At 35.9% G+C, this 24,967-nt stretch overlaps 1 protein-coding gene across 3 annotated transcripts; it reads right to left on the reverse strand.

The window, feature by feature from the left end:
- Positions 1-5,675: 5,675 nt before the first annotated feature.
- On the reverse strand, positions 5,676-24,460 carry LOC109104128 (echinoderm microtubule-associated protein-like 2). Of its 3 annotated transcripts, none has more exons than XM_042739671.1 (22): positions 23,967-24,460; positions 20,073-20,258; positions 19,635-19,761; positions 18,809-18,913; positions 14,821-14,849; positions 13,922-14,051; positions 12,828-12,977; positions 12,000-12,069; positions 11,147-11,257; positions 10,883-10,978; positions 10,155-10,289; positions 9,615-9,714; positions 9,245-9,399; positions 8,845-8,970; positions 8,365-8,496; positions 7,702-7,769; positions 7,441-7,529; positions 7,109-7,206; positions 6,922-7,009; positions 6,737-6,832; positions 6,411-6,541; positions 5,676-6,315 (listed from the first exon to the last, which is right to left on the reverse strand). In XM_042739671.1, the coding sequence occupies exons 1-22, from the start codon at positions 24,034-24,036 to the stop codon at positions 6,190-6,192; spliced, it is 2,418 nt and encodes an 805-aa protein (XP_042595605.1). In that variant the 5' UTR covers positions 24,037-24,460; the 3' UTR covers positions 5,676-6,189. The 3 variants fall into 3 exon arrangements, with proteins under 3 accessions (XP_042595605.1, XP_042595606.1, XP_042595607.1); XM_042739672.1 differs by lacking the exon at positions 23,967-24,460 and adding an exon at positions 21,705-21,877; XM_042739673.1 differs by lacking the exons at positions 18,809-18,913; positions 19,635-19,761; positions 20,073-20,258; positions 23,967-24,460 and adding an exon at positions 17,104-17,293.
- Between the last annotated feature and the right edge of the window lie 507 nt (positions 24,461-24,967).

A 24,967-nucleotide genomic window follows, 5' to 3' on the forward strand; every position in this document is an offset into this window, starting at 1 on the left:
CTCTTAGCATTTGGAAGTCTTGAACGTTGCAAAGTGGACAATCTCTACATCAGTGCTACATCAAGCGAACCTGCAGCTGTGACAAATGGTGTGTCAAATGCATTGCACAAACAAGCCTGATAAACAAAGCCAGTAAAATCTCCAAGGAGATAAGAGCAACAGAATTAGTATTTGACAGCTTGAAAGAGGAGATGGATTCATTGCACTGGCCTGGATTCAACTCAAAAACATCTGGATGTGCAGTGGACCTTCCTGCTCAATACTTGTATTGTTCAATATGACCATATCATATTAGAAGGAGCTAAATTACCTCCTAAATAACCAGGTAAAAAACTTAGTTTTCAAATCACAGCCTCTTAGTACTCCAACCTTGACCAAAAAAAAAAAAAAATGCAAGCCTGTTCCCTGAAATGTTCCACATGTTAATTTTCCTACATTGCCTGAAGTTATCTATAAGCTGCCTGGCTATCTTGATCACAAAACATGCACCGCACACTGCTTCTAACTTTACATTATAACGTAAATGTAGCATGTTTATGAAAATAGCATTTGAATGTACATTTTTTCATGCAGTTTACTCAGGGTCCTTGCTTGTGTCTTCTATGGCAGGTCTGAATGTCTATGAGTAATGTCTACAGCAAGGTTGGTTCTCAGAAGGAACAACAAGACAAATTCACTGAATTGCTGTTGAAATAAATACAACAAAGCTGATGCATTCTGGGAAATTGAAAGTGTTTTCCAAGCACGTTTTTGTAGTGTAGTTAATAAAAACACAACTGTTTATTTTTAGTTAATGTTAGCGCAGGTTCATTGAATATAAAATAACAGATACAATAACTGATTTTAATAATGTATTAATAGAAGTTGAAATTAACTAAGACTCAGAGGTATTTTAAAATCCAGTTCTCACTATTGACAAACCATTAACTATGACGTTTGCCTCAATAAACTCCTGATTTGATGCTTATTATCAGTTAGCAAGGTAGTTGTTAAGTTTAGGTATTGGGTAGGATTAGGGATGTATGGTCATGCAGAATATGTGCTTTATAAGTACTAATAAACCAGCAGCCAATATGTTAATTATAGGCATGTTAATAAGCAACTAGTTAATATTGAGAATTGGTCCCTATACTAAAGTGTTACAATTTTTTTTATTTTAAATTCATTTTAATTCTTCTTTTTTTACTCTCAAATTTAAAATGCAATTCTGCATCCTCAATTTAAATTCAGAAATGATACTGAATTTGAAAACGTATTCTCAATTCACTTCTGAATGGCACACATCCTTGTCTGGTGCATAATATTGAAACAGCATGTGCTCTGTTGTAAGCCATTGTATTGTGTTCACCCAGTCCATCAATATTTCTGTAATATCAGTGACAATTTCAGTTTTCTGACTTGAATCTAGTGTAACATCAATCTGCATTGATGTTTTGTCCCAGGGCATGCCGTGGAGAAATCCAATTACACTATTATCAACCGCTAGTGTCACATCTGTAAAGTATCTGTGGTGTGTTCACGCAGGCAAAACGTGAGAGCAAAAGTGCATATCAGAACGGTGGTCAAAAACAGCATGGGAAGGATTTATGTTTTCAGCTATGAGTTGATGCAATCTTAAAGTCAGGGAGAAATAACTGCAGTGTCAGCATATCTTTCACAGCACATATAAATCAGTTTCCCTGTGCATTGGGAATACACAGTGGGGAAGAAGAATTAATATCTGTGAAGTGGTCAGAAGCCATTACACACTTGCATTAAGACACTTTTCTGCAGTGTGTTTAGGGACGTATTGGATGGATTCCCTTCCTCCCTGACGCTGACTTGCAATCCCAGATGACAGCGTTGCTTATTTTCTGTTCTGTCACCTCGTCTCCAAGGAGCAGACTGAAAACTGTGGGTTCAGGATGCGCCAAGGCTGGAATGTCAGATCACACAATGGAGTCTGGGTGGCTACAATGTCTGGATGTCTAAAAAAAATCCATAGCACAGACCAATATTCTAGAAACTGAACATATCTATATTATACAGTGATTATATTTTGCATATTTTCTGCCAAACAGACAACAGATTTTTTAAATATATGTTTACTACTTTGTTAACCACAAAATAACAGTGTGCCAAAGTAATCCAAATGTTTTTGAAATATCAAGTAGGCATGTTTTATATATAAAAGGTTATATGAAAAATTCAAAGAAAATTACTTCCTTCACCCTCTGCCCCACTCTCTGTTGATAAACAAAGACTGAATGCTGCTGTGTTCTGCATCAATAATGTAAACAGTATGAACAGTGAGGCACAAAGCTCACATGGAAAATATTTTTTGGCTCAATAGTCATAAAAATTCTAATGGACACCATTACTGGTGTTAATGCTCTATAAATAAATAAATAGTGTAAAATTACTGGATTCCAGATAAATCCATTATCATATTATTGGATTGGATTGCTTTATACAGACCGCAAATTTGCATTTCACTGCATTTCCATTGTTCTTCTATGTAAACATGCACTGGATGGACATGTGTGACCATTCACTCGCATTTTGTGCATGACGTGGCATTCTAAAATTGTGACGCTCGAGACAATTGCCCAGACAGCAATATAGTGTTGGCCCAGAATTGGCCCACATCTGGCCCACGTGAAATCCATGCGGGCCGGACGTGAGCCGGATCTGGACCGACACTGCATGCTGACTGGGAAGGCTTGCTTTCTTACTTTATAGTAGGCAAAAAATGTGAATAGAGAAGTATGGCCGAGTTCACAGTATTCATAAAACAGTAGACAAAAAGTCTGCAGTTGTTCTACTATTTCTCGCAGATTTTGATGTGCGTATCAGATGGACAATTTACTATCCCATGAGGCCATGGAACAGTATTTATGAAAAGCCAGTCAATCACACCACCAGATGGCCCTATGACCCATCAAGAACATTCATGTTCTGCCAACTGTGGCAAAAAAAAAACTCTATACTCATTGGTTGCCACAATCTTGAAAATTATGTCAAATGATGTTTCATGCTGAAGTTGGGATGATCTGCCACAGGTTTAAAAGTCTGATGTCTAACTTGGAACAGGGTTCGAGACATCGAAAATTCTAATTTGTCTGGAATGCAGCATAAGCACATTTTTAAAAAATACATTCCATTTTTTTCCTATTCCACTGCTTCAATCTCACGTTTTTCAATGCAAAAATACATCCTGCTTGAACGGCCCCTTTAGTATGAATACTGCCAAATCAAGGTGGTCATACAGTATCGCAAATCAGCTATTAAAAGGGAAAAACAAAAAAAAAAGGAGAAAACATAACAGGCGTCTACATCAGGATACTGCTGTCAGGGTTTCTTTTGCCATACTGACAGGGTGACTGTACTGTATCCCGCATATTAGGTGACTACTCAAATAAATACGTGAAGATAACATTGATCTGAGTTTAAATTATAATCTTTATCTGTATATTATTTTAGAGCTTCCTCTAAAAAATTTCAATACTGTTTGCACTGGATAACTGAAACAAAAGATTGCAAGAGACTTGTGCTGTGTTCGATTTGTACTCTGAAATGACAAATTGCCAGTATTAACTTTTAACTGGAATGCCCTCCCAAGTCAGAGTTCCGACTCGGAATCTCGGAGGAATTGCAAAAACTCCCAGCTTCAGAATCCAATATGGCTGCTCAGTCCATCAGCAGAAGAGTATATATTGTTTATTAGCCCTTGTGTCTGTCTGTGTCTCAATAAACTCAGTGGTACACACAGTACTCCAACCTGAGGACATGATACTATGGCGTAATCTATGCAAAATACCACTTTTTATTACATTTTAATTGACTAGTATTGCTAACAATGGACTTTTGGGTTTTCTGACTTCTCTACTGGAACATGGTCCAAATTGTTGTGATGTCATTACCAGCTCCGACATCCGACTTCTAGTGTAAATCGATTGCAGCGTTGTATAGCCCCAGTTTCAGTTACCTGGATTAGCGGTTTATACTCAGCATTGCAATGAGTGATGGGAAACATTAGGAAATATCAGACCTCTGGGTGGGGTGACTGACCAATCAAAATCAAGCATTCTAGAGACGCACTTAATAGTAATAAAAAATCCATATTTTTTTCTTTTAATATAGAAAGCAAAGGGGATAAAACTAGGCCCAACACATTTATTGAACAAATGCCTCCACTTTTTATGACTCAAAAGCAAGTCTTTTTTAAGCTCCCATTAGCTTTAATCTCAGGCTGAAAACACTTGACGAAGCTGCTCATCACAGTGGTAGAGCAAGCTCCATCCGGCTAATTCTTCTCAAGAAGTGTTTGTCTAAAAAGAAGAGGGAAAGGCTTTTCATTTCACTAAGAAGCAGATATTATTTCCCCTCCATTCAGGAGATGGAGAGCTGTAGATTAGCGCTCCCACACACAAGGGTTTTAAAAGCCAATATCTAGTGTGTCGTTGCTGAGCAACCAATTATCCAAGATTTGCACTTCCTCTTTGAATGCTGTTAGCTATTAATGTTAGGAATATTTTTTTTATTCTAGGACACTGTAGTGTGTGAAGCATGTCAAGATACAGGCATGCCAGCTTTTTGCACAGCAGACATCAGAGAATTAGATTGCCATAATGCTCAATTAATTATTAATTGTCAGATAAAATCTGAAATTAAAAGACAGAGGCATTTTCTGGCGTAAACTGATGCCAGAGCTCTCTTTGCCTCCATGCTGTGCTCAGCTGTAACAACGTAGAAGAGTGGAGGGGTGTAAAGAAAATTGTTGACACTTTCCCCATTCAATTCCAGAGACACTTACAGTATGCTTAGAGAGAGGGAAGAAAGAAATGGAAGGGCAGATGTTCTGCAATTTCATCATTTGCCACAGCAGAAAGCAACTCATGCCTCCAGGAAATAGGCCTACTAGGACAGTCTATTTATGTACCCACACACATACTTGGAATGAGGTGAAAGTACTAAGTACTTTAATAAACACCAAATAACTATGAACAAATAAGTATATTTGCCCAGATATACACACTGCAGAGTTTCTGTTCTGGCCAGAATGTCAACACTTGAAATTGTAGATGATGCAGGTGGCTGTTTATGGTTAAAGGTTTTAGCCGATGACCTTTCTGACAGTCTCCATGTAAATGTTGGCTGTAAATACACTTCATATTCCTAAATAAACCTCTACTAGGAGAATAGAATGTACTAAAGAAAACAGCAACAGAGCTTTACTCTTGTCATTTTGTTAATATGTCATAACAAATTTAAGTTGTTATGGTATCTATGTAAGCTACTATATATAATACATGTTTATACATATACTGTATATTGTATACATGATTACATGAAATAATTTTGAATCTATGTATTATTGAAATATTGTGTGTGTGTGTATATATATATATATATATATATATATGGTCACATATATTAATTTTAATAATTTCATTTCATACAGTACACAAATGCACACATATACATATGTAAATGTATGCACATGCACACACACGCATTTCTCTATATAAATACATAGTAAAATATACAGTATTTAAATAATAGATTCTGAACTATTTCATTTGAATATTTAAGTCAGTAGATAGATAGATAGATAGATAGATAGATAGATAGATAGATATTCTACAATTAGATGTGATATTAGATCTACCCTTTAAAGATTTCAAGGAAATTCATTGCTATATGACAAACTTTATTAACAAATAAAAGGCAAAGCACAGCTTAAGTTCACCCCTAGATATGCACCAAAAGCCAAGTGCCACAACATTATTATGTACTTCCAATATTAAAATACAACCTCCACTAAGTGACAGCATTATATATTTTTATAGGTTTCTGCAACACAAACAGCAGCTAAAACTCTTTAAATAGGCTTAAATAGTGTCAACAGTAGATAACATGCATCTTCTCCTGCACCAGAGCTCCTTCTAGTGGTGATTCAGCAAAGTGTAATTCACTTTAGACTACAGTTTGCCAAATAGCACTGATTTAAGCTCAGCCTTTACCCCTCAAACAATCACGGTAATTGCATCTGGACCAGAGACAAAACTGACTCTGTACCATAATGTAATGGAAAACCTAATAACACAGCACACAATACAGGCAAACAGGACAGCAGAGAAGGGAATTAGGCACAGCAGTGCTGCCCTCTAGTGGACAGTGAGGTTGTAGCAGGAGGCTCAGAGGTGATTAAGCGAGCACCCATTGAAGAATGCTGGTATCCTTCCCACCAGTAGAGAGAAGATGACTGTCGTCATGGAGAAAGGCAACGTTGGTCACATGGCTGCTATGCCCACCATAGATATGGCTGGAAGCCTGTGGATGAAGTGAAAAAAAAGTTTTATTTATAAAGTATGATTTAACTGATTGGCCAGTATTGAAATTAAAATGCAAAAAAGAAAAAATCTCACCCTTGGCTGGGAACAGGGGTTAGAGAACAAGTGCACTTTGCCAAAATCATCAGCTGAGGCAAGAAGTTTATTGTCATGTGACCTGCATACAGCATTAATGTCTGTGCCATCAGCACCTTCTGGCCAGATTCCTTGGGAAAAAAAATAAATATTCCAATTACATAAATAAGTGAAAATAAAATGGAACAAGTAAAGGTAAATCTATTATTTTGATAATATCCAGAAATCATTATTTCAATATATCATAGCCATTTACAGAAAAAAACTATTAATAATGGATACCTAAGAAATTGCTTTTTTTTCATATTATGTATAAGATGACTTACCAAACACACTGAAACCCAGCACACAGGTGGAAGTGGCCCATTCTAGATTGCGCACTGCATCAGCACTAGTAATATGCTTCCCACTGGATGCTTCCCCTTTTTAACAGGAAAAATAACCAGCCTTTAATACAATGACACCTGAGCTTCATTTAAGGATTAAGGTGTTAGGTGAGAAAACAACTCACAGAATAAGATCTCATAGTCGCCTGAGTTGGTTACAATAAAGTGGCTGTCGGTGGACCAGTCGAGATGAGTGACAAAACTGGAGTGTCCCTACGGATGCAAGACACAGCATTAAACGAGTGCTAATGGTCTCAAATTAATTTGAATGAACAGAAACATATTTGGGATTCATTTTCTTGCAAAACTCACAGTGCATTTGCCAACTCGGCTGTATTTCCTGCCGTTCTCAGTAACAGAGTAGATGTAAACAAAGTTGTCATGGGAAGCCACAGCCAGGTACGCCCCATCTATGAGACAGAGAGGATGTGAGTAGCAATTTTGGACACATACTCTATCAGTCACAAGTCTGGGGTTGTTTTTTTTTATTTTACTGTATTTTAAGTATGCATTAAATCAATGAAAAGTGACAGTAATGGCTGTGAAACCTCAGTTTTGCCATCAATAAATTATATTTTAAAATATTGAAATACTAGGAATAGCTGTGACTAATGGCTAAAAGCACAAAAGAACACTAAACACACCTGGAGAATATTTAACAACGGAGATGATTTCATTGCCGTCTGTATGCATAAAGACAAGATCACGGGTGTCAGTGTCCAGCACCAACCACCTATAAGACAGAAAAAAAAAGGTTTCAATACTGAGGTGTCAAATTACTGTGTTTTAATTACATATACGGTTATGAAATGAAAATTTTTAAAGCTGTTAAATCTTTTGGATTTATTTTTGGATTTGACATGTTAAAGTAAGTCAAAACGTAAAGTTCCCGTGTGCAATCATACCTTCCTGTCATGGTGCCCACAGCAAGCACAGTGCCACTGGGATGAAATCCAACGGCACGCCCAGGGTCCTAGAATAAAATATAAATATAATGTAAAAAACAAAATATAATATTTTATATTTATAATAACTCTATTGTAAACCATATGCATTTAATTTTTTATATTTTAATATAAATATTAAACAAAAATAAATCACAAGTATGTTTTATACAATGTAACATTTTATAATACATAACATTATGAAACATTTTAAAATATATGCATTTAATTTTTAGAATTTAATATTAAACAATAAAAATGAATAAATGTAAAAAATATATATATACAATGTAAAAAAGTAAATACAAATATTATAAAATATATTTAATGTCAAATTACATTATTTTTTATTATTATGTGCATTTAGTTTTTCATATTTTAATATAAATATTTAAAAAATAAAAACGTAAATCAATCTATCTATCTATCTATCTATCTATCTATCTATCTATTATTAATAAATAATAAAAAAAAAAAAATAATAATAAAAAAAAAAAAAAAAACAGACATCTGTCCTCAAAGTGAACATACAGTATGCAAAATAAAACTTGCAAAGCAGATGGGATTGTTTTTGATGTTTATATATTACAGGAGTGTATAAGTAAACACAGAGTTCATTCAAACCTCAATGGCCTTGCTCCACAGAGGCAAATGGGAAGAGGTGTCCCAGAGATAGACCTGCTTGTCTTGACCACATGTCACAAACTGTTCAGTACTGGGATGCACATCCAAGCCCCACAACTCATCAGTGTGACCCTTTCACAGAAAGAAAACAAAGAAACCAGGGTAAGAATGGAGATTTTCATCTGAACAACAAGTCTCAGTCCAGGAGGCCATGTCCTGTACTAATTACTTCTGGGCAGGTAAAACTGATTACTGTGCTATAACATAGTTCAGAAAAACCATATCAGGCATGTAAACACATGTAACTGTGGCTATGTTACATCTGGTCTTATCCTGTTTAACTGGGTGTTTTTTGGCCACTATAAGCTGCAATATGGTCCAGGGCATATGTCGTTTATAATCAAAGGTCTGCCTAGAAAAGACTGAGAAAACGTGGTAATCTTGTTGACTTTTGGCGTAGATATTAGGTTGACAACCTACCTGAACAATGGGAGTGAGGGACCCAGAGAAAGAGCCCCGCAGAACAGAGTTTCGAGTCGTTCCCACAAACAGCTCGTCCTGTTTTCCTTCAGCTAGAGTGCGGACAGGGCCAAAAGCCTCGGGAACCTGATTACACACAGAGAAATATATTAAGGAACATATAATCTGTACATCTCAACTAAAACACGATTAGCACAAATTGTTCTGAATTAAGTGAATTCAGTGCTGATGTAGCTGGATCTGATAAATAACACAAATAAATGCCTAGATTACATTTCAGTACTAGAAATATGATAACATCAAAACAATAAAAGTCGTATTAGAGAGTAAAAATGAGTGTCTGGATTTCATTATGAATGTCAGTAAAGCTTTCATTTGTTTTGTAAGAACACCACTTCACCTCAATTTCATTCTTTTTGCGGTAATCATGGTCCCACAGCAGCACCCTGCGGTCTTTTCCTCCACCTGACACCAGCGTTCCATCTTTCAGCACACACAGAGAGAAGATCCCACCCTCATGGGCTCCCGAAACCACCTGGCTGATCCGGTTTCCACCTTTAAATCAGAGTTTATCACCAAATCAGAGGCTGCACTGAGGAAGTATCTCCAACAGCAGTCAAAAAGATGGATGTATTGTTTTTCTGATTGCCAGTAGACAAAAACATGGATTAAATGTAATTTATTTCTTAAAAATGTGCCATCTGAATAAATATAGTGGCAGGGCAAAAAAACAACACTTTACATGTATAATAGCATAATTATTTCCTGACCTTTTGCCCAGATGTAGATGTTTCCGCTAGAATCTCCAGTGATTGCATCTCCATTCTCAGCAAAAGCGACACAGAGTACATACTTGGGTTTTTCATGTTTCTGAAAGCATACCAAAAATAGGAATACATTAAATAAAATTATTATAAAAGATTTTTGTGCCATAGGGATTTAGAATGCAACTTAAATTTATTTTTTATTAAAATAAAATAAAATATGCACGCAAAGGCATCATTTAGAATAAATAAATAAAAATAAAGTAAAATTAAATTACACTAAAATAAAAAAGAACTGGAATGCAACTTAAAAAAAACAAAAAAATAAAATAAAATAAAATAAAATAAAAAACAAGGATTTACAATAAAATAATAAACCGAAATTTAGAATCTAACTTTCAAAATTAGATGAAAAACTAAATAAAATATAATATTAAATTAAAAATAAATTAAAATAAAAATTTCAGATATAGGCAATCAACTCAAAGATCCCTCTGTGCTGTCTTTGTATTTTAGTCGGAATACGGAAAAATAAATCTTGCAAACCTCAAACAGTCCCTGGCGTTTTGTAAGAGTATTCCCTTCCATTGTCCAAAAGTTGATGTGGGACTTCCCGCAGGTGACAATAAGGTTAGCCTCCATGGGGTGGAAGACAGCACCCAGAACTGAGTCATTGGAACACTGGAAAATCGTGAGTGAATATTTTACACAAAATATGACGCATTCTTCATTTGATGACGTGGCAATTTTTTTACCACTTCCCAATAAGCACATATACATCACCAAGACATCTGGGACAAGCAACTGCACACTAGTAAAACGATCACATTTGTGTGCAAACATGATCATTTTAGCATTTTAAACAAATCTAAATACTTTCAAATCTACCTGAAACAGCCTGAAATGTAATATTCCATAAAAATTATTTATTTGATCCATTGAGAATTGATTGGATTGTGAAAAGTGTGTGTTGCATAATAGGATAGAGCCCGGCAGTTGGATTAGAAGGGGTTAAAAAAATAAGGGAGATTGGTGATGTTAGGTCATTACATTACAAGATTAAAAAAACAATGCAGATGTCAAAAAGACGTCATAGTGCAGGGTTTTAAACAACTCGGTCTGTGAACACTCAGCTTTCTGTTATTGAAAGACAAATCACACAAGACACACTATGCCAGGAAACTGTACATTATTAGGTCTAGTGTTGCTGCATTGTATTAACTTCTTCCCAGCTCACACACACACTCTTCATAGAGCATGTTGCCTTGCCTCACCTTAACCTCCGCCAGTTGCTTTTCTTTCTGCCAGTCCCAAACAGACAAAATGTGGTCATTTGCATCATCAACCGCACACAAATGAGCACCACCATTCTGTGAAGAGGAGAGGTATTATATCCATGTAAAATGCCATTGTTCATTCAGCCATTATCATTGTTCAAACAGTCTTTATCTACACCCATTGTGCAGATTTCTCATATGTCGCATGGTGTCAAAGCACATAGATTATTTATCCAGAACTTAAAAAACAAAAAAGCTTACCGACTTTGAGAAGGCAACGCAGGTGACAGCTCGGTCAACCACTCCTGCTCCAATCACATGAAGAGTGTTTAAACTAACAGAGTCCCACACACGGACATGAGGCTGCAAGGCCTGATGGGAAAATAAATATTGAGCTATATGCATATGATTGGAGCATCTCTAAAACAGATTAAATGAATAGTTCACATAAAAACCATTCATTATTTACTTATTTTATTTACTCATATTTTACATACACTACAGTTCAAAAGTTTGGGACAGTAAGATTTTTTTAAATGTTTGGTTGTTGCTCACCAAGGCAGTAAAGATACAGTAAAAACAGTAATATTGTGAAATATTATTACAATTTAAAATAACATCTTTATTTTTATTATATTTTAAAATGTAATTTATTCCTGTGATGCAAAGCTGAATTTTCAGCAGCTATTACTCAAGTCTTCAGTGTCACATGATCCTTCAGAAGTCTGGTGCAATAGTTTCTAATTATTAGCAATGTTTAAAACAGTTTTGCTGCTTTATATTTTGTAAATACCATGACACTTTTTTTAAAGAATTATTTAAAGAATAAAAACATAAAAGGAACAGCATTTAATTGAAATAGAAATATTTTGCAACATTATACATTTCTGTACAGTCACTTTTGATCAATTTAATGCATCCTTGCTGATTAAAAGTAAATTCTTAAGGCTACCATTCATAAAGCTAACACACTTTGTAAAATGCTAAAACATTGAGGTAAGTTGTGATCACAGTGGTTTTGCTCCTGATCACACCGAGGACTGGTTCAAGCCACGAGATCAACATATATACTGCTAATATAATATACTGCTAGGGAATGTAAATGTGAACTAACTTTGCCATCTTTGGATGTTCCGGCAACTTGTCCTGTTGCTATGGTGACCATGTCTGGATGGATGGCCAAACTGCAAAGAGAGCATTGTCAGGATCAGTTCTTGTCAAAAAAGATTTCCCATCTCTCTCCCCCTCTCACTAGCGAAACAGTAATATGAATGCAGACTGATCCCAGAAAACGCAGTAAACAGGCTGCAACTGTTTTGCAAACCAGCAGGGATTCTGACAGTCACAGAGAGAGAGCATTCCAGTGTTATTTTAATGAGTGGCAAATGCTAATTAACTAATATTTCACAACAAATAGCATGTTGACGATGTCCACACTCTGTTACAGCAGAAGAGATCTACATAAAACGGTTAATTTTACAAGCATTGCCTTGCAGCCAAACAGAAGAGGAAAAAACCAGATGGCAGAAAAGATCTGGTTTGATTGCAGGATATGTATTTGAATATACTGCAGGATTCACTTATCTTGAAGATAAGAGTCTGCTAAGCGAAGCAAGATCTGGCCCTAAAAATGCAAATTTGCTCAGAAACTGGCAACACTTCCTGAGTACATTGGCTCTTTTTGCTGAATGATAGTGCAAAATATTTGTTCATGTAGATGATAGCGTAATGATAACATCTTAGGGACCTTTGAACAATGACCTAGTTTAAGAATAATCTACATATGAAATTGGCAATGCTTATTTTCCCTGTATGACATCAATGTTGGACTGATTTCGCTCCTGCAGTAGTTCAACCAGTGCTGTTAATATTAATTAACAGTACACCAAATGACCAAAAGCATGTGGAAACTACCTAAAAAATCAATATAATGTATATTTACCACTTGACATCATCATTATGGCCCAGATAGTGTCTTTGTTGCTGCTCTTCTACATTGTAGAGCACCACTACGGAAGCATTAAAGTACACAATCTCTCCCGTTGGCAGCAGGTAGAGGTTGGAACGGCAGTCTCTTCCCCTATAGCCGTAACTAATGGAGTGCGTTAAGAAACAAAATAACATTTCCATAGACTGCAGTAAATGACCAAACATGTGTGCTATTAAATTGACACTATTTTGTGTCACATTTAAAATGGTTTCCATTCTAATTAGAAAATTAGCTCAAATTTACTTTTAAAGTCACTGATGCATTTTAATTATTAATAGAACTTGAAAAATTGGAACTCATTAATTAAATTCATTTTCATTATTGGCTATTATTGCAATACTTATTTAATTTTCTTTATTGGTTATTCTCATTTTTAAATTACAGCAATAAATTAAAGACTGGATAAATTCAAAATGATCCATCAATCAAAATGCAACATAATTTAATAGAATCATTTAAAACCTGAAAAATTAACTTCAGTTACATGTAAAGGAGACCTATTATGCCCCTTTTTACAATACGTAATACAAGTCTCAGGTGACCAGAATGTGTCTGTGACGTTCCAGCTCAAAATACCTCATATCATTTTAAAAATGAGTGGAAGCAGAAACACACTATTTTGGTGCATGTCTCTTTAAATGCAGATGAGCTGCTGCTCCCCGCCCCCTTTTCCAGAATAGGGCTGGGTCTTTTCTGCTAGTATCTCAGATAATCTGCTAAAAACATGTGTTTGGTTTGGGTTATCATGTCTATCACGCTGAAATCATGCGTTTTAAACCATATTCGTTTAAACTTCTGATATACGTTTTTTTTTTTTTTTATGTAAACACGTCTAAAGGACACTCGCACAGAAAGCGGCTGTCACATGGCATGCTTTCATGTCTTTTTGCGCTTAAACTGTCAAATACAAGTTTATGTTAAAAACATACGAGTTACAAAAACAGTTTTCTAGGTTGGTAGATGCACCAGGCACCTGATTATAGCACTTACACAGAAAAAGTCAGGTTTTCATGATATGTCACCTTTAAAAAACATCACAAGGATACACCCACTGAAGTTTTAGCTTGCGCTCTGGCAGCGCCACCTTTTGGTCAAGGCTGTAGCTTTCCCTCAGCTGGTCTGGAATATGCATGGTGATTGGACGTCCACGAATGAACATCCTCACGTAACCATCATCTGTTTAAGAGAAGCAAAACGTGAGTGGCCAGACAAAAAAAAGCAGTTATGTAATGTATTGTTAGGGATGATTTGTCAAATAATCCAAGCCCTACTGACGGAACTGTGTTCATTAAGAGACCCATTAAAACACGAGACTGACTGGAAGCATTATGGCCATCCAAAATGGTTTTTAGCTGTAATGCAGAGGATAATGCGATCCAGTCAGGCTAATTTATAAGGGTCCTTTTCCATAACATAGGGCTCAGTGTCTCTATTTAAACACAGATTAACAAATATTACATTACCATAGATATAAAAAAAATGCATTTCCTCAAAGGGAAAAGGAAACCGCAACTGAATAAAAAACTAAACAATCATATTTATTGCAAAACTTACTGCCATGGTTCATATGTACAAGTGTTATTTTAATTTTATTTGTATACTAGTATACTATTTATACATTTTTTGAATTATCTTTAAGTTTTAGTAATTGTACGTGCTTTTTTAGTTTTTGTAAGAGTATTTCAACTTTAACTTATTTCATTAGTAAGTTGCCAAGGCAGCATTTCAGTTTTAAGTTTTTCATCTGATATGTATATTGCAAAGTTTTATGAACAGCACTGACATGCAGTTGCTAGTGTATTGTTAAGTAGTTGTTCGTTTGTTCTTGGCAGTCACATAAAGCACTAAAGGCAAAAGACCAAAAACCAAACATCTATTGATACTGAGCTCTCAGCTTGTTTTAATTAAATTATATTACTTTAAAAAGAAATTGACAAACACTTACCAGCATTGAGGGTGCACTCTTTGGTTTTGCTGAAAGAACAAGGAGAGAGATTTCTGTCAGTTATTCATCCCTTCAAAGACTATAAGCCAGACAAAAAGACCACATAAGTTAAACAAAAACTTTCGAAAAACATTTCTGAAAAGTTTTGTTTGCTGTCTTTGACCTGTGCTTTGTTAGAGGATGACTAATTCATTGAGCTCATCCATTAATCCTGACCCAGCTTTTATGTGGACTCTCACAGAGCTCTGTGTAATGTAGAGAACACTGAATTAAAGTGACAGGATCAAAGGGGGCCCAAAACTGCTTTCAATTTTAGTACAGGCAGTTTACATGACTAAACAGATTTCGGGGAGGTTCCAGGACTGGAGGGGATTTTGCATCAAAAACAAACAAACATCGACACAACTGCTATAAACTGTTGGCTTTGATTAAAAAAAAAGGAAAATAACAGAAAAAACATGTTCTGTTTGTGTCTGAGTGTGCGTGCCTTTTGTAACCACACAGTTTTCTACTTCCTGTTTGCTGGTGCATGACTGTCACGATTGACAGTCTGTCTCAGACAGTGAGACGCAATAAAGTAGACCCATCAATCCAGTACTATTTGCTGGAATCGGTTTATAGGACTCAACTATCCACATGGGGATTAGAACTGACAGCCATCAGTGTCTCTGGCTGGACGTTTCTAGGGCAAAATTAGATGTTATGTAAAGGGAAGACATAAGGATCGTTGGTGCAGATGAATAGAAATGCTCCCACAATGATCTGTTTGTGTCCATGCAGTCCTGCAGAAACCATCCAAACACTTAATTAAAGAAAAACCTCATCTCTAATAACCCCTTTTCAGAGTGGTGTACTGTAGACAAAATTATACAATACTGCCATATATATATATTTTACTTTTCCTTGCATTATTATTGGGCAAACAGTGTTATTTGCATCATCATGTATCAAATGAATTGTCCATCTCTCTGTAAAACTGCATCTGTAACAAAAACATCAAGACCTATCATTGTGTTCATCATTTTTTTCCATCTATGTGTAGATGGCTTAATGTGAAGAACAGTTTTCGTAAGTGTTACCACATTGAGTTCTGGAAACATAAATGTTAGGTAAATATTCAAATATTACACAAAACAGGCAAAATATTTTCTTAATGGTTTGATCTGGTTCTGCATGTGTTTCAGTCTGAACCATGAATTATGCCACTTTTTACTCTCATTTGGACTTAGTGGGTCATCATGATTATTGTAAAAAGAAATCTATTTCTATTTATAAATGGGATTTTAGGAACATTTCAGGACTCCACACACCTGATTTAAAGTGATGACACACAAAATGGCAGCTGACCTGGCAACAAAGCCATTTTCTCATTAGCACATACTGGAAAAATCTGTTTTACCAATAATCACTCTAGGCTGTGTAGCAACCATAACTGAAAATGATGCTGTAAGCATGTACCACTAATGTGCTTGACCTCAAAGAAGCTTTATACTAATGCACAGACTATGCACACACCCGTCGATACCACACACAGCATTGTTGACGTGTTCCAATTTGACAATTTATGTCTTTTATACATTAAAAACACAGCACGCAAAGTATCTCTATGGATTATATTGAATTGCAAAGAAAGTGATTCACTACAAGGAAGTTCTCTGGACATGATGTCCTTCAAACCATTTTCTTTCCTGCAGTAAAGCATTCACTCTAATTTGCCTTTAAAGCTGTCTGTGTGCATGTGCGTGCGTGTGTGTGTGTGGCAGTGGGTGGGTTCCATGTTTAATACCTGCAACCTAGCAGCAAAAACGTTCAGTATCTGTCTCAGACTGCACTAAAGCAATTATTAAAACCCATGCATTATATGCAGCATATCTTCAACTTGAATGGAAGTTGAATGGATAGCTTTCATGTTCATGATAATCAAAGCCAGATGGAAAACATGCACATTTTTGTTAAGTCTCACAAAAAGTTGCATAAAATATACAAAACTGAAGCCTTGCAACAGCAAAGTAAAATCCATATGCAAAAAGATGTTTGATTCTAGACAGCCATGCTTTTAAAGTTTATTGTTCCCATTTGGCAAGTTAAAAAACAAACTCAGCCCAGGTGCGTTCGCTTTGTTTATCGACAGAAGCCATGATGCTGAGAATATTCCTGTTTGCCTACCTATGTTTGCTTTGTTGTGGGAAGCTGAAAGCAATTCCATTATCAGCCTCACCCTAAAACTACCAAAAGTTTTTCTTTTGAAGACCTGAAAGCGCTTAACAAGAACTTCAGCTTTACCTGGTTGACCTCTTCATGTTGTTTGTCCCGTTATTCCGTTTAAGTGCTAGCTGGAATTTGCAGAAGCGTCAGGCAAAAGACTGAGTTCCTTGTCTGAGTTAACTTCAGCTCTGGAGAAACATGGACCTCGCAAACCAATGGCAGGACACTTCCTTAGTGTGCATGACAGCCCCTTTTTGGCTGACCACACCCCCTGTGCTTCAAAGCAGTAATATGAAGCACTCTGTGGTCAAGAGTTTCAGTGGTAAGTGTGTCAACCAAGTGACTGCGCACGGTTGCCATGCACCATACAAAGTTTAATCTCAAACAATCATCATGGCATATATAAAACACTACTAACGTGTCTTATCTGCCATACAAACATCCTGCAGGTGCATGGTGGGTAACTTGTTGGAACTAATACTTAACCCTTTAGTAGACTGAAGCTTTCATTAAGTAGTACTTTGTGATAACAACAAATTCTTACTAGGGTTATTGGAATTTTTCTCTGCTCAAATGTAATTTTTACATAATTCATTCCAACATGAAAACATATATATATATATATATATATATAAAAAAATACTTAATTGATTTTAACACTATATTAAGTGGTAACATGGTTAATGGATTTGTGTTTATGAATGTTTAATGAGAGTTTTTCAGTGGTTGTTATACAGCTCTAATAGGATCTCAGTCAATAACACTTCTATTGACAGATGTCTAACCTGAATATCAGTGTTTACCCTCCTTCCTAGAAATCCATGTATTCACACCATAAATTATTTATCACTCTTTGAACACATTCTTCCTAAGCTTTCTTTCTGTATGCACGAGTAGACTTATTAGTTAAAATATCTTTCTTATTATGAAATGCTTAAACTTTTATATGAAATATTATTACTTTTCAATATGAAATATTTTCACAATTTAAAAGAACTGTTTTCTACTTAAATATATTTAAAAATGTTATTTATTTCTGTGATGGCAAAGATGAATTATCAACAGCCATTTCTCCAGTCTTCAGTGTCGCATGATCCTTCAGAAATCTATCTAATATACTGATTTGCTGCTCAAGAAACATATCTTTATATTATCAATTTTGAAAATGTTGCTGCTTAATATTTATATGGAAAACATGATGCAATTTTCAGAATGAATTGATGCATAGAAAAATGGAATACTGAGCTATTTGAAATATAAATCTTTATTGATATTATACATGTCTTTACTGTCACTTTTGAGCAATTTAATGCATTTTTTTAACTGACTCCATACGTTTAAACATTATTGTAGTCAGAGCTAAGTTTAAAGCAGAACACACAATAGTAACCTAACAATTGCTGATTGTTTTCAAATCCTGACTAAGGTGCTCCCTGACATTTTGTATACTGTACATGTATTTCATAACATTTCAAATCAGCAGTAAAATGACAATGATTTCACACATGGTGCTGATTTAGCTCAAAACATGGTATAAAATAGTATTTTACAAATGGTTTTCTATGGATGGTCCACCTCTTCCCCCTTACACTGTCTCTGGTGTCTTGCTGACCACAGGTCTGGATCTGTCATCTAATTAGACTCTGAGGTAACCTCTATTTTTAGCTCTTTTGATGTCCTGTACTAGCCTTAAGGTTCGGAGGGAAGGAGAAGAACTGAACTTTTATCGCTTCGCATAGAGCAATCATTGAGTTTAATGCACTTTATTTAGATGAAAAGGTACCTGTCTCTCTTTCCACATGTTGAGCTGCTGGATGAGGTGGTTCTGCTGCGGGAGTCTGCTATCTCCTTCTTCACCGTGGACAGGCGTTCTGTGGACATGCTCTTCCTGACACATGGAGACAAGAGCATGAGGTGGAGAAGAATGAGTGAGGCCCAATGCAGAGGGCAGGAAAGAAAGACATCAAAGAAAAGAACAAAACTGCATGACTGTTTCTTGAACATCAAATCAGGGTATCAGAAGGATTTCTGAAGGATCATGTGACACCGAAGACTTGAGTGGCTGCTGAAAATTCAGCTTTGCCTTCACAGGAATAAACTACATTTTAAAATATATTAAAATGCAAAACTTTTATTTGAAATTGTAAAAACAAATTCACAATATTTCATAATAACTGTATACTATTTCACCAAATAGTATTGCAGTATATACTGATACTGTAGTAAATAGGGAGTATGATAGTATATAATTTACAGATTATGTCAGTTTAGAAGTATTAAACAGCACAACAGACATCACATTACATATGATTAATATTAATTATGAATTATTATATCAACTATTATTAATTCACCATACATGCATAAGATTCTGCATTATTATTATAAGATGCATTATTCGTTGCGTTCATGTGATTTTGAATTTTTATTTTGATTTTTTTTTATTAGTATCGATACTTTGAGGTAAAAGGTCCATGTTGCATTAATGTTGTTGGTGTGGAAAAATGAAAATATTTTCAACAAGTGTGATACCAGCATGTGTTCTAATAAATTGGCTTTGAAAAATAATGAGCAATAAATATGATATATATCTAGCGCATAACTCCCACCTTTTGATAGACACCAGCACCTCCTTTTTCGGAGAGGAGGGAGAGGATGGATAGCCACTCAAGTGTTTTGTTTGCACATAGCCATTTGTCAGAGGCTTGGATGGCAGAGCTTGCAGTATCTGCCGAACTACATCAGGAAGGAAGAAACAGAGGAACACAAGTGAGTTCACATGCAAATTATCTTCACCTCCCACATGGAAACTTTTTATGTAACCACTATGTTATGCTTTACAATACATCCCTGTAGCTCTAAGGGTTGAATTATCTTAATACTTAAGAACCTAGGATGCTAACACAAAGATTGCATTGCCCTTAGACAAGGTTAGCCTCGTATTTTTTTCACTGTAAGTTGCTTTAGATAAGTATCTTTCAATTGGCGGCTTTCTAGGCTCTAAAGACATAATGGCAATAAGCAGAGGGTCATGATGAAGCTCTGACCTTTAGTAGGTCCACCTTTCTTGCTGCTTGTCTGTGTGATCTCCTCACAGCAGCCCAGCCTTCTCAAAGCATCCGCCAGCGCCGCCTTCAGCAGCTGAATCTCATCCTCCTGCAGCTGCACCCTCTGCTCCAGGTGAGAGATTCGGTCATCCATCTCCATCCCACTCCCGGCTGACACATTATCATCTGAAAGAGCCAGACAGAGAGTTTTCATATAAGAATTTGTAGAAAATTTAATTTGTAGAGTTTATCCATATCTGTCTAACTTTCTTTCTTCTGCGGAATAAAACAATTATATACTCAAAGACAAAAGTCATACAGGTTTTGAAAGACATGAGAGTAAATGATGACTATCCCTTTAAACCAGTGGCTCTCAATCCTTTTTGACTCAAAGGCCCCCCATAGTCCAACACCATATTCAAAGGCCACCCAAAATAAAGTATATAAGGTATGATATTATAATATTTCCTTTGGTGCCTCTGAAGCTGCTTGTTTTCTTTTTTTTTCAGAAACTTGAATTTATGATATATTTATAATTTACAATTAATTGTGTGATTTCAGTTATTGTAAAAACTTTGTTTTAAATAAATAAATAAATAAATACATACATAAATAACAAGCAATAGTTATTAGGAGTGGGGTAAAAAAAAAGAAATTACTATTAATATATGTAAATTTTATTTAAAAAATATATTACATTAAATCATCCTGCTGTCCCTTGAAAGTTTGCCGGGGCCCCCTAGTGGGGCTTGGCACCCTGGTTGAGAAATACTACTTTAAGGTATTTTTTAACAATTTTTATTATTATTATTATTATTATTATTTAATACAATTTGGATAGAGACTGCAGAAATAATTTGGTTCAAAAAGTCACCCCAATTATCCTAAAGTGGAAAGTCCATTTTAATATAAAATATTTCAACATTTAAGCCATTAACCCTGCTAGGACACCTGTCACTTCATACATCCACTATAACAACACTGGGATCTAGTTGGTTGTAAGTAATTGAAAAAAAAATAATAGTAGTTCAAAGAAAATCTTGTTTGCACAAATAAAAATGTGTGCATTTTTAAGTGTCAAAACATCTGTGATTAAATATATTTATCCATCAAAATGTGTTCTTACCAAAAAATCAATTAAAATCACAAAAAACAAAAAAAAAACTGAAAGCCTGAGCAAACAATTGAGTTTCAACAATGCTGATTCACTGCGGCAGCCATCAAATGTGTTTCAATTAAATATACAACTTACAAATACACACAATAAACTTTTTTTTTTAGCTCCTCAATATTTCACATAAAACAGTGGCTCCTTGTCCCTTGTTTCAATCTCAAGGGCAATGCAATGGGCTCCACGCTAAGTGTGCATATAAAATAAACCTCTTTTAGTGCCTGCACCGCTAACACGTGGAGATCACAGCTGTAAAGCAGCATTAGCAGGTGGTGAGCACGTCAACTGAAATAATAAAAGTGAAAGAAAAATGGGAGGCAAAAGTGGAAGGTGAGAAGAAAGCGGGTTAAAAACTGAATAGTGATGCTGGAAGACAAACGCAGTCTGGAGGAAACTGGATGCTCAGTGACTGAGCGTGTTGAAATATTCATCATCCCGCTCTGCTTGTACTCCCCACCTACCTGCCATTCCAGTCAGTACTATGTCCACCTGTCAGTCACCCGCTCGGACAGCCTGATCCTCTGCAGCTCTCTAGGGGGTTCCTAAAGGTGCCAAATGCCTCCCCGGCCAAGGTTTCTTTCTCCCACCTTCCCCTTGGCTTGCTGGATGGATGATCCTGTGTCTGGACCTTCCTTTCTCACCCTCCCCCACCCCTTTACCACTCAGTGCTGTGTGTAAAGAGTAGAAGGGTGATGTTTGTAACAGGACACTGATTCCTGTCTCCTATGCGGTAGAAAACTGCTGGTGGTGCTGTTGGCTGAGAGAGAGACAGCTTTGGCTCGACTCCAGACCTGTCTCATGCATCAGCCAGGCACTACCAGGAAGTGCACTGACCAGCCTCTCCACCAATGGGACGCTGAAGTGTGTACATGTGTTTGACAATTTATGACTAGTTGCTTTATACCCCTAGGGCGCATGCTCATTTCTCGATTCACATTAGGGATTTTTACTGTACAAATTGAATTGCTAATATAACCTGACCTCAGATAGCTATGCAGAACCAGTGTTTAATATCAGTCAAAACCATCCAACTGTACAACACCGACAGACACTCTCTCTGACCCAGGCTCATCTATACAGTCTACCCATCCATCTGTCATCCAGCCAAACCATCTGTCACAGAAATTGACCTACTGGAAACCCCAAACAATGACAACTATGTACACTGATACTTATCCTTGAGAGAACCTGTAATTCACAAGAACGAAGAGGAAATAGTCGTTTCTAAGTGACACCAATACCAACAAGCTGTGCACAATGGGTGTTAGCATGAGGATGCCATAGTGATAATAAAGAATTTTCAGTGATTGATTGTATGATATTAAATTCAAAATTTTATTCAAGCACTTTAACTGTCTTTATCTATTTTATATATACAGTTTTATGTATTTGTTAAATATTTTCTTATATGTTTGCACCAGCTGCATAAATAAAGATACATATTTATAACATATTAGAAGATATTAAAATGTATTTTATATCAGTGGTTTTCAAATAATGGACAACAACCCACAATTAGTTACAAGTCTGTTCTTCAACACTAGGGGAAAAAATGTTCAATGGAAATAATAAAATGCAACTAACCATATAATCATTAAACTAGGGTAGCAAACTCAATAGGGTTATTGTCGCTAAAAGGGAGGAGAAACATCTTATCTTATCCACATCTTTTGACAGTCAAAGGCCATGCAATGTTTTAGACACGTACATCACATTTCTACTGTTGTTTACAGTATGTATTTATAAAATTGTCTGACATGATGCATATCATTTTGCTTATGCAATATTTTTTTTCCCTGCATTTCTCTTCTTGAGCTTGATTCCTAATCCACTTATCTAATCTAGGTGTTTAATAAACCTGCCATTGTATATAATAAATATTGTTTGCTCTTTGAGAAATTTTTTGCTTTGGATAAAAGCGTCTGCTAAATGCATGAATGTAAATGTAATGTTTTCATGATAAAACTATATTATAATCAAATTTGGTGCTCTGCTCGTTCACAACATGACAGTGTAAAATCTGGCTGCTTTTTGAATAAAAATCTTTTGGTTAACGTTTGTTAATGATTGAATCTTACTGCAATCCCATGTCAAATCATAATCGTTGCATTAATAGTTATTATAATGCTGACAACAGACAAGATGTTTACTACTGAGCTTTATCATGTAAATCCATCGTAATGTTACACACTAGATTACTGGATCACAATAAATAAGTAACTCGGTACATTCTTTCCATCAAAACATTATGCATAGCTGAATCAGATAACAAAGGCCCAGAGAAGCAAACTGCATCAGAATAAAAGGCTCAAAGAAAGAAAAAAAAATGAATGAAAAATGTAAACACATGAGAAATCTCATACTGAAATTCTCTAATAACGTTAGATGTTCATTCTATCTTGGCACTTATCCCAACCGCACATATGCGATAAGAAAATGTCTTAGGGTAAAATAAAATTTGCATGTAGGCTATATAAAACTGATCATAATTTAAACAAATATATTCATCACCGACAACACTGTTTCTTTTGTTGCGCCCTCGCAGGCAGTGACAGGCCGACGCGTCAGTAACATTACATTGCTGGAATGTTCATGTAAAAACTGATTAATATCAAAGACAAAATTCGCCTACGTTATCGACCTGCGTAATGAAAACAAACCATCTCGTGAGGCTCTCTAGCGCATTCATTATGAATGCCCAGTCAAGTCGCTGCCAAACTTACCGTTGCAATACCGAAGCAGAAGCGTGTTCGTGTCACACAGGTTCCCACATGAAGCTACTCGCTCCGACATGTCCTTTTTCTGATCAGTTCCTTTATTTCTTTTAAATCACCAGTCCTCAGATCCGCCTGCCTACTTTCCTGACATACGAGTAAACCTTCTCTACCTTTCCACCGAACAACCCACGACAACCTGTGCTGCCTGCGTTTCTATAGCAACAGCCTCACTGATCTGCTACCCAGAGGGAACAAGAGAGCATGTTTACTCTTGGAGTCCCATAATATGCAGTCACTACTTTCATATATTTAGATTGGTTAGTCAAATTAGCAAGGCCTGGGGGCAAAGGCTACAAAGATATCTGACAATTGTGCACAGGCATTAAAGAGGTGAATAGATCATTATTGTCGCGTGCATCCGGTATAGAGATATTTATCTTGGGAATTTACTTGTTAATAATTGGCCATGTCCTTGACAGTCAAGCAACTGTTTTTCTATTCTCTAACAGTAGATGGCGGTGTAGGTGTGATTAAAACATATCAACTCCAAATGTTTTTGTAGGCAATTTGGTGTCCCATAACATGTTAAAGCACCAGCGCCACAAATCCCCGTTGCGATTAACTATTATCTAATCAAAGAAAACATAAATAAAAATAGCGTTGATTTTTAATCAGTCTCTTACAAGGTGGTGATGATAAAAAAAAGGAGATAGTGGGGGAAATATTTTCAGTTCTAGAGAAGCAAAACATTTGCAAGAAAAATTAAAAGCATTAGTATATAATTTTTCTCATAGGGCTCGATTTTGGACTGGCATTTAGGGCGCCATCTCTTGAGAGGAGCCAATTTACCAGGTAGGTCTTGGCACGAACATAAAAATCTTATCGATAAATCATTGTCTGACTTGTGATATTACCATAAGTCGACTTGAACCATGCCCTCATTAAATTTAAGCAATGTCGCGTATCCAGTGTTTCTTTCGACTGTTTAGTGCCAGACTAGTAATGTC

This window comes from Cyprinus carpio, chromosome B15 (genome assembly GCF_018340385.1).
Source record: "Cyprinus carpio isolate SPL01 chromosome B15, ASM1834038v1, whole genome shotgun sequence".
In the NCBI taxonomy this organism is placed as follows: Eukaryota; Metazoa; Chordata; class Actinopteri; order Cypriniformes; family Cyprinidae; genus Cyprinus; species Cyprinus carpio.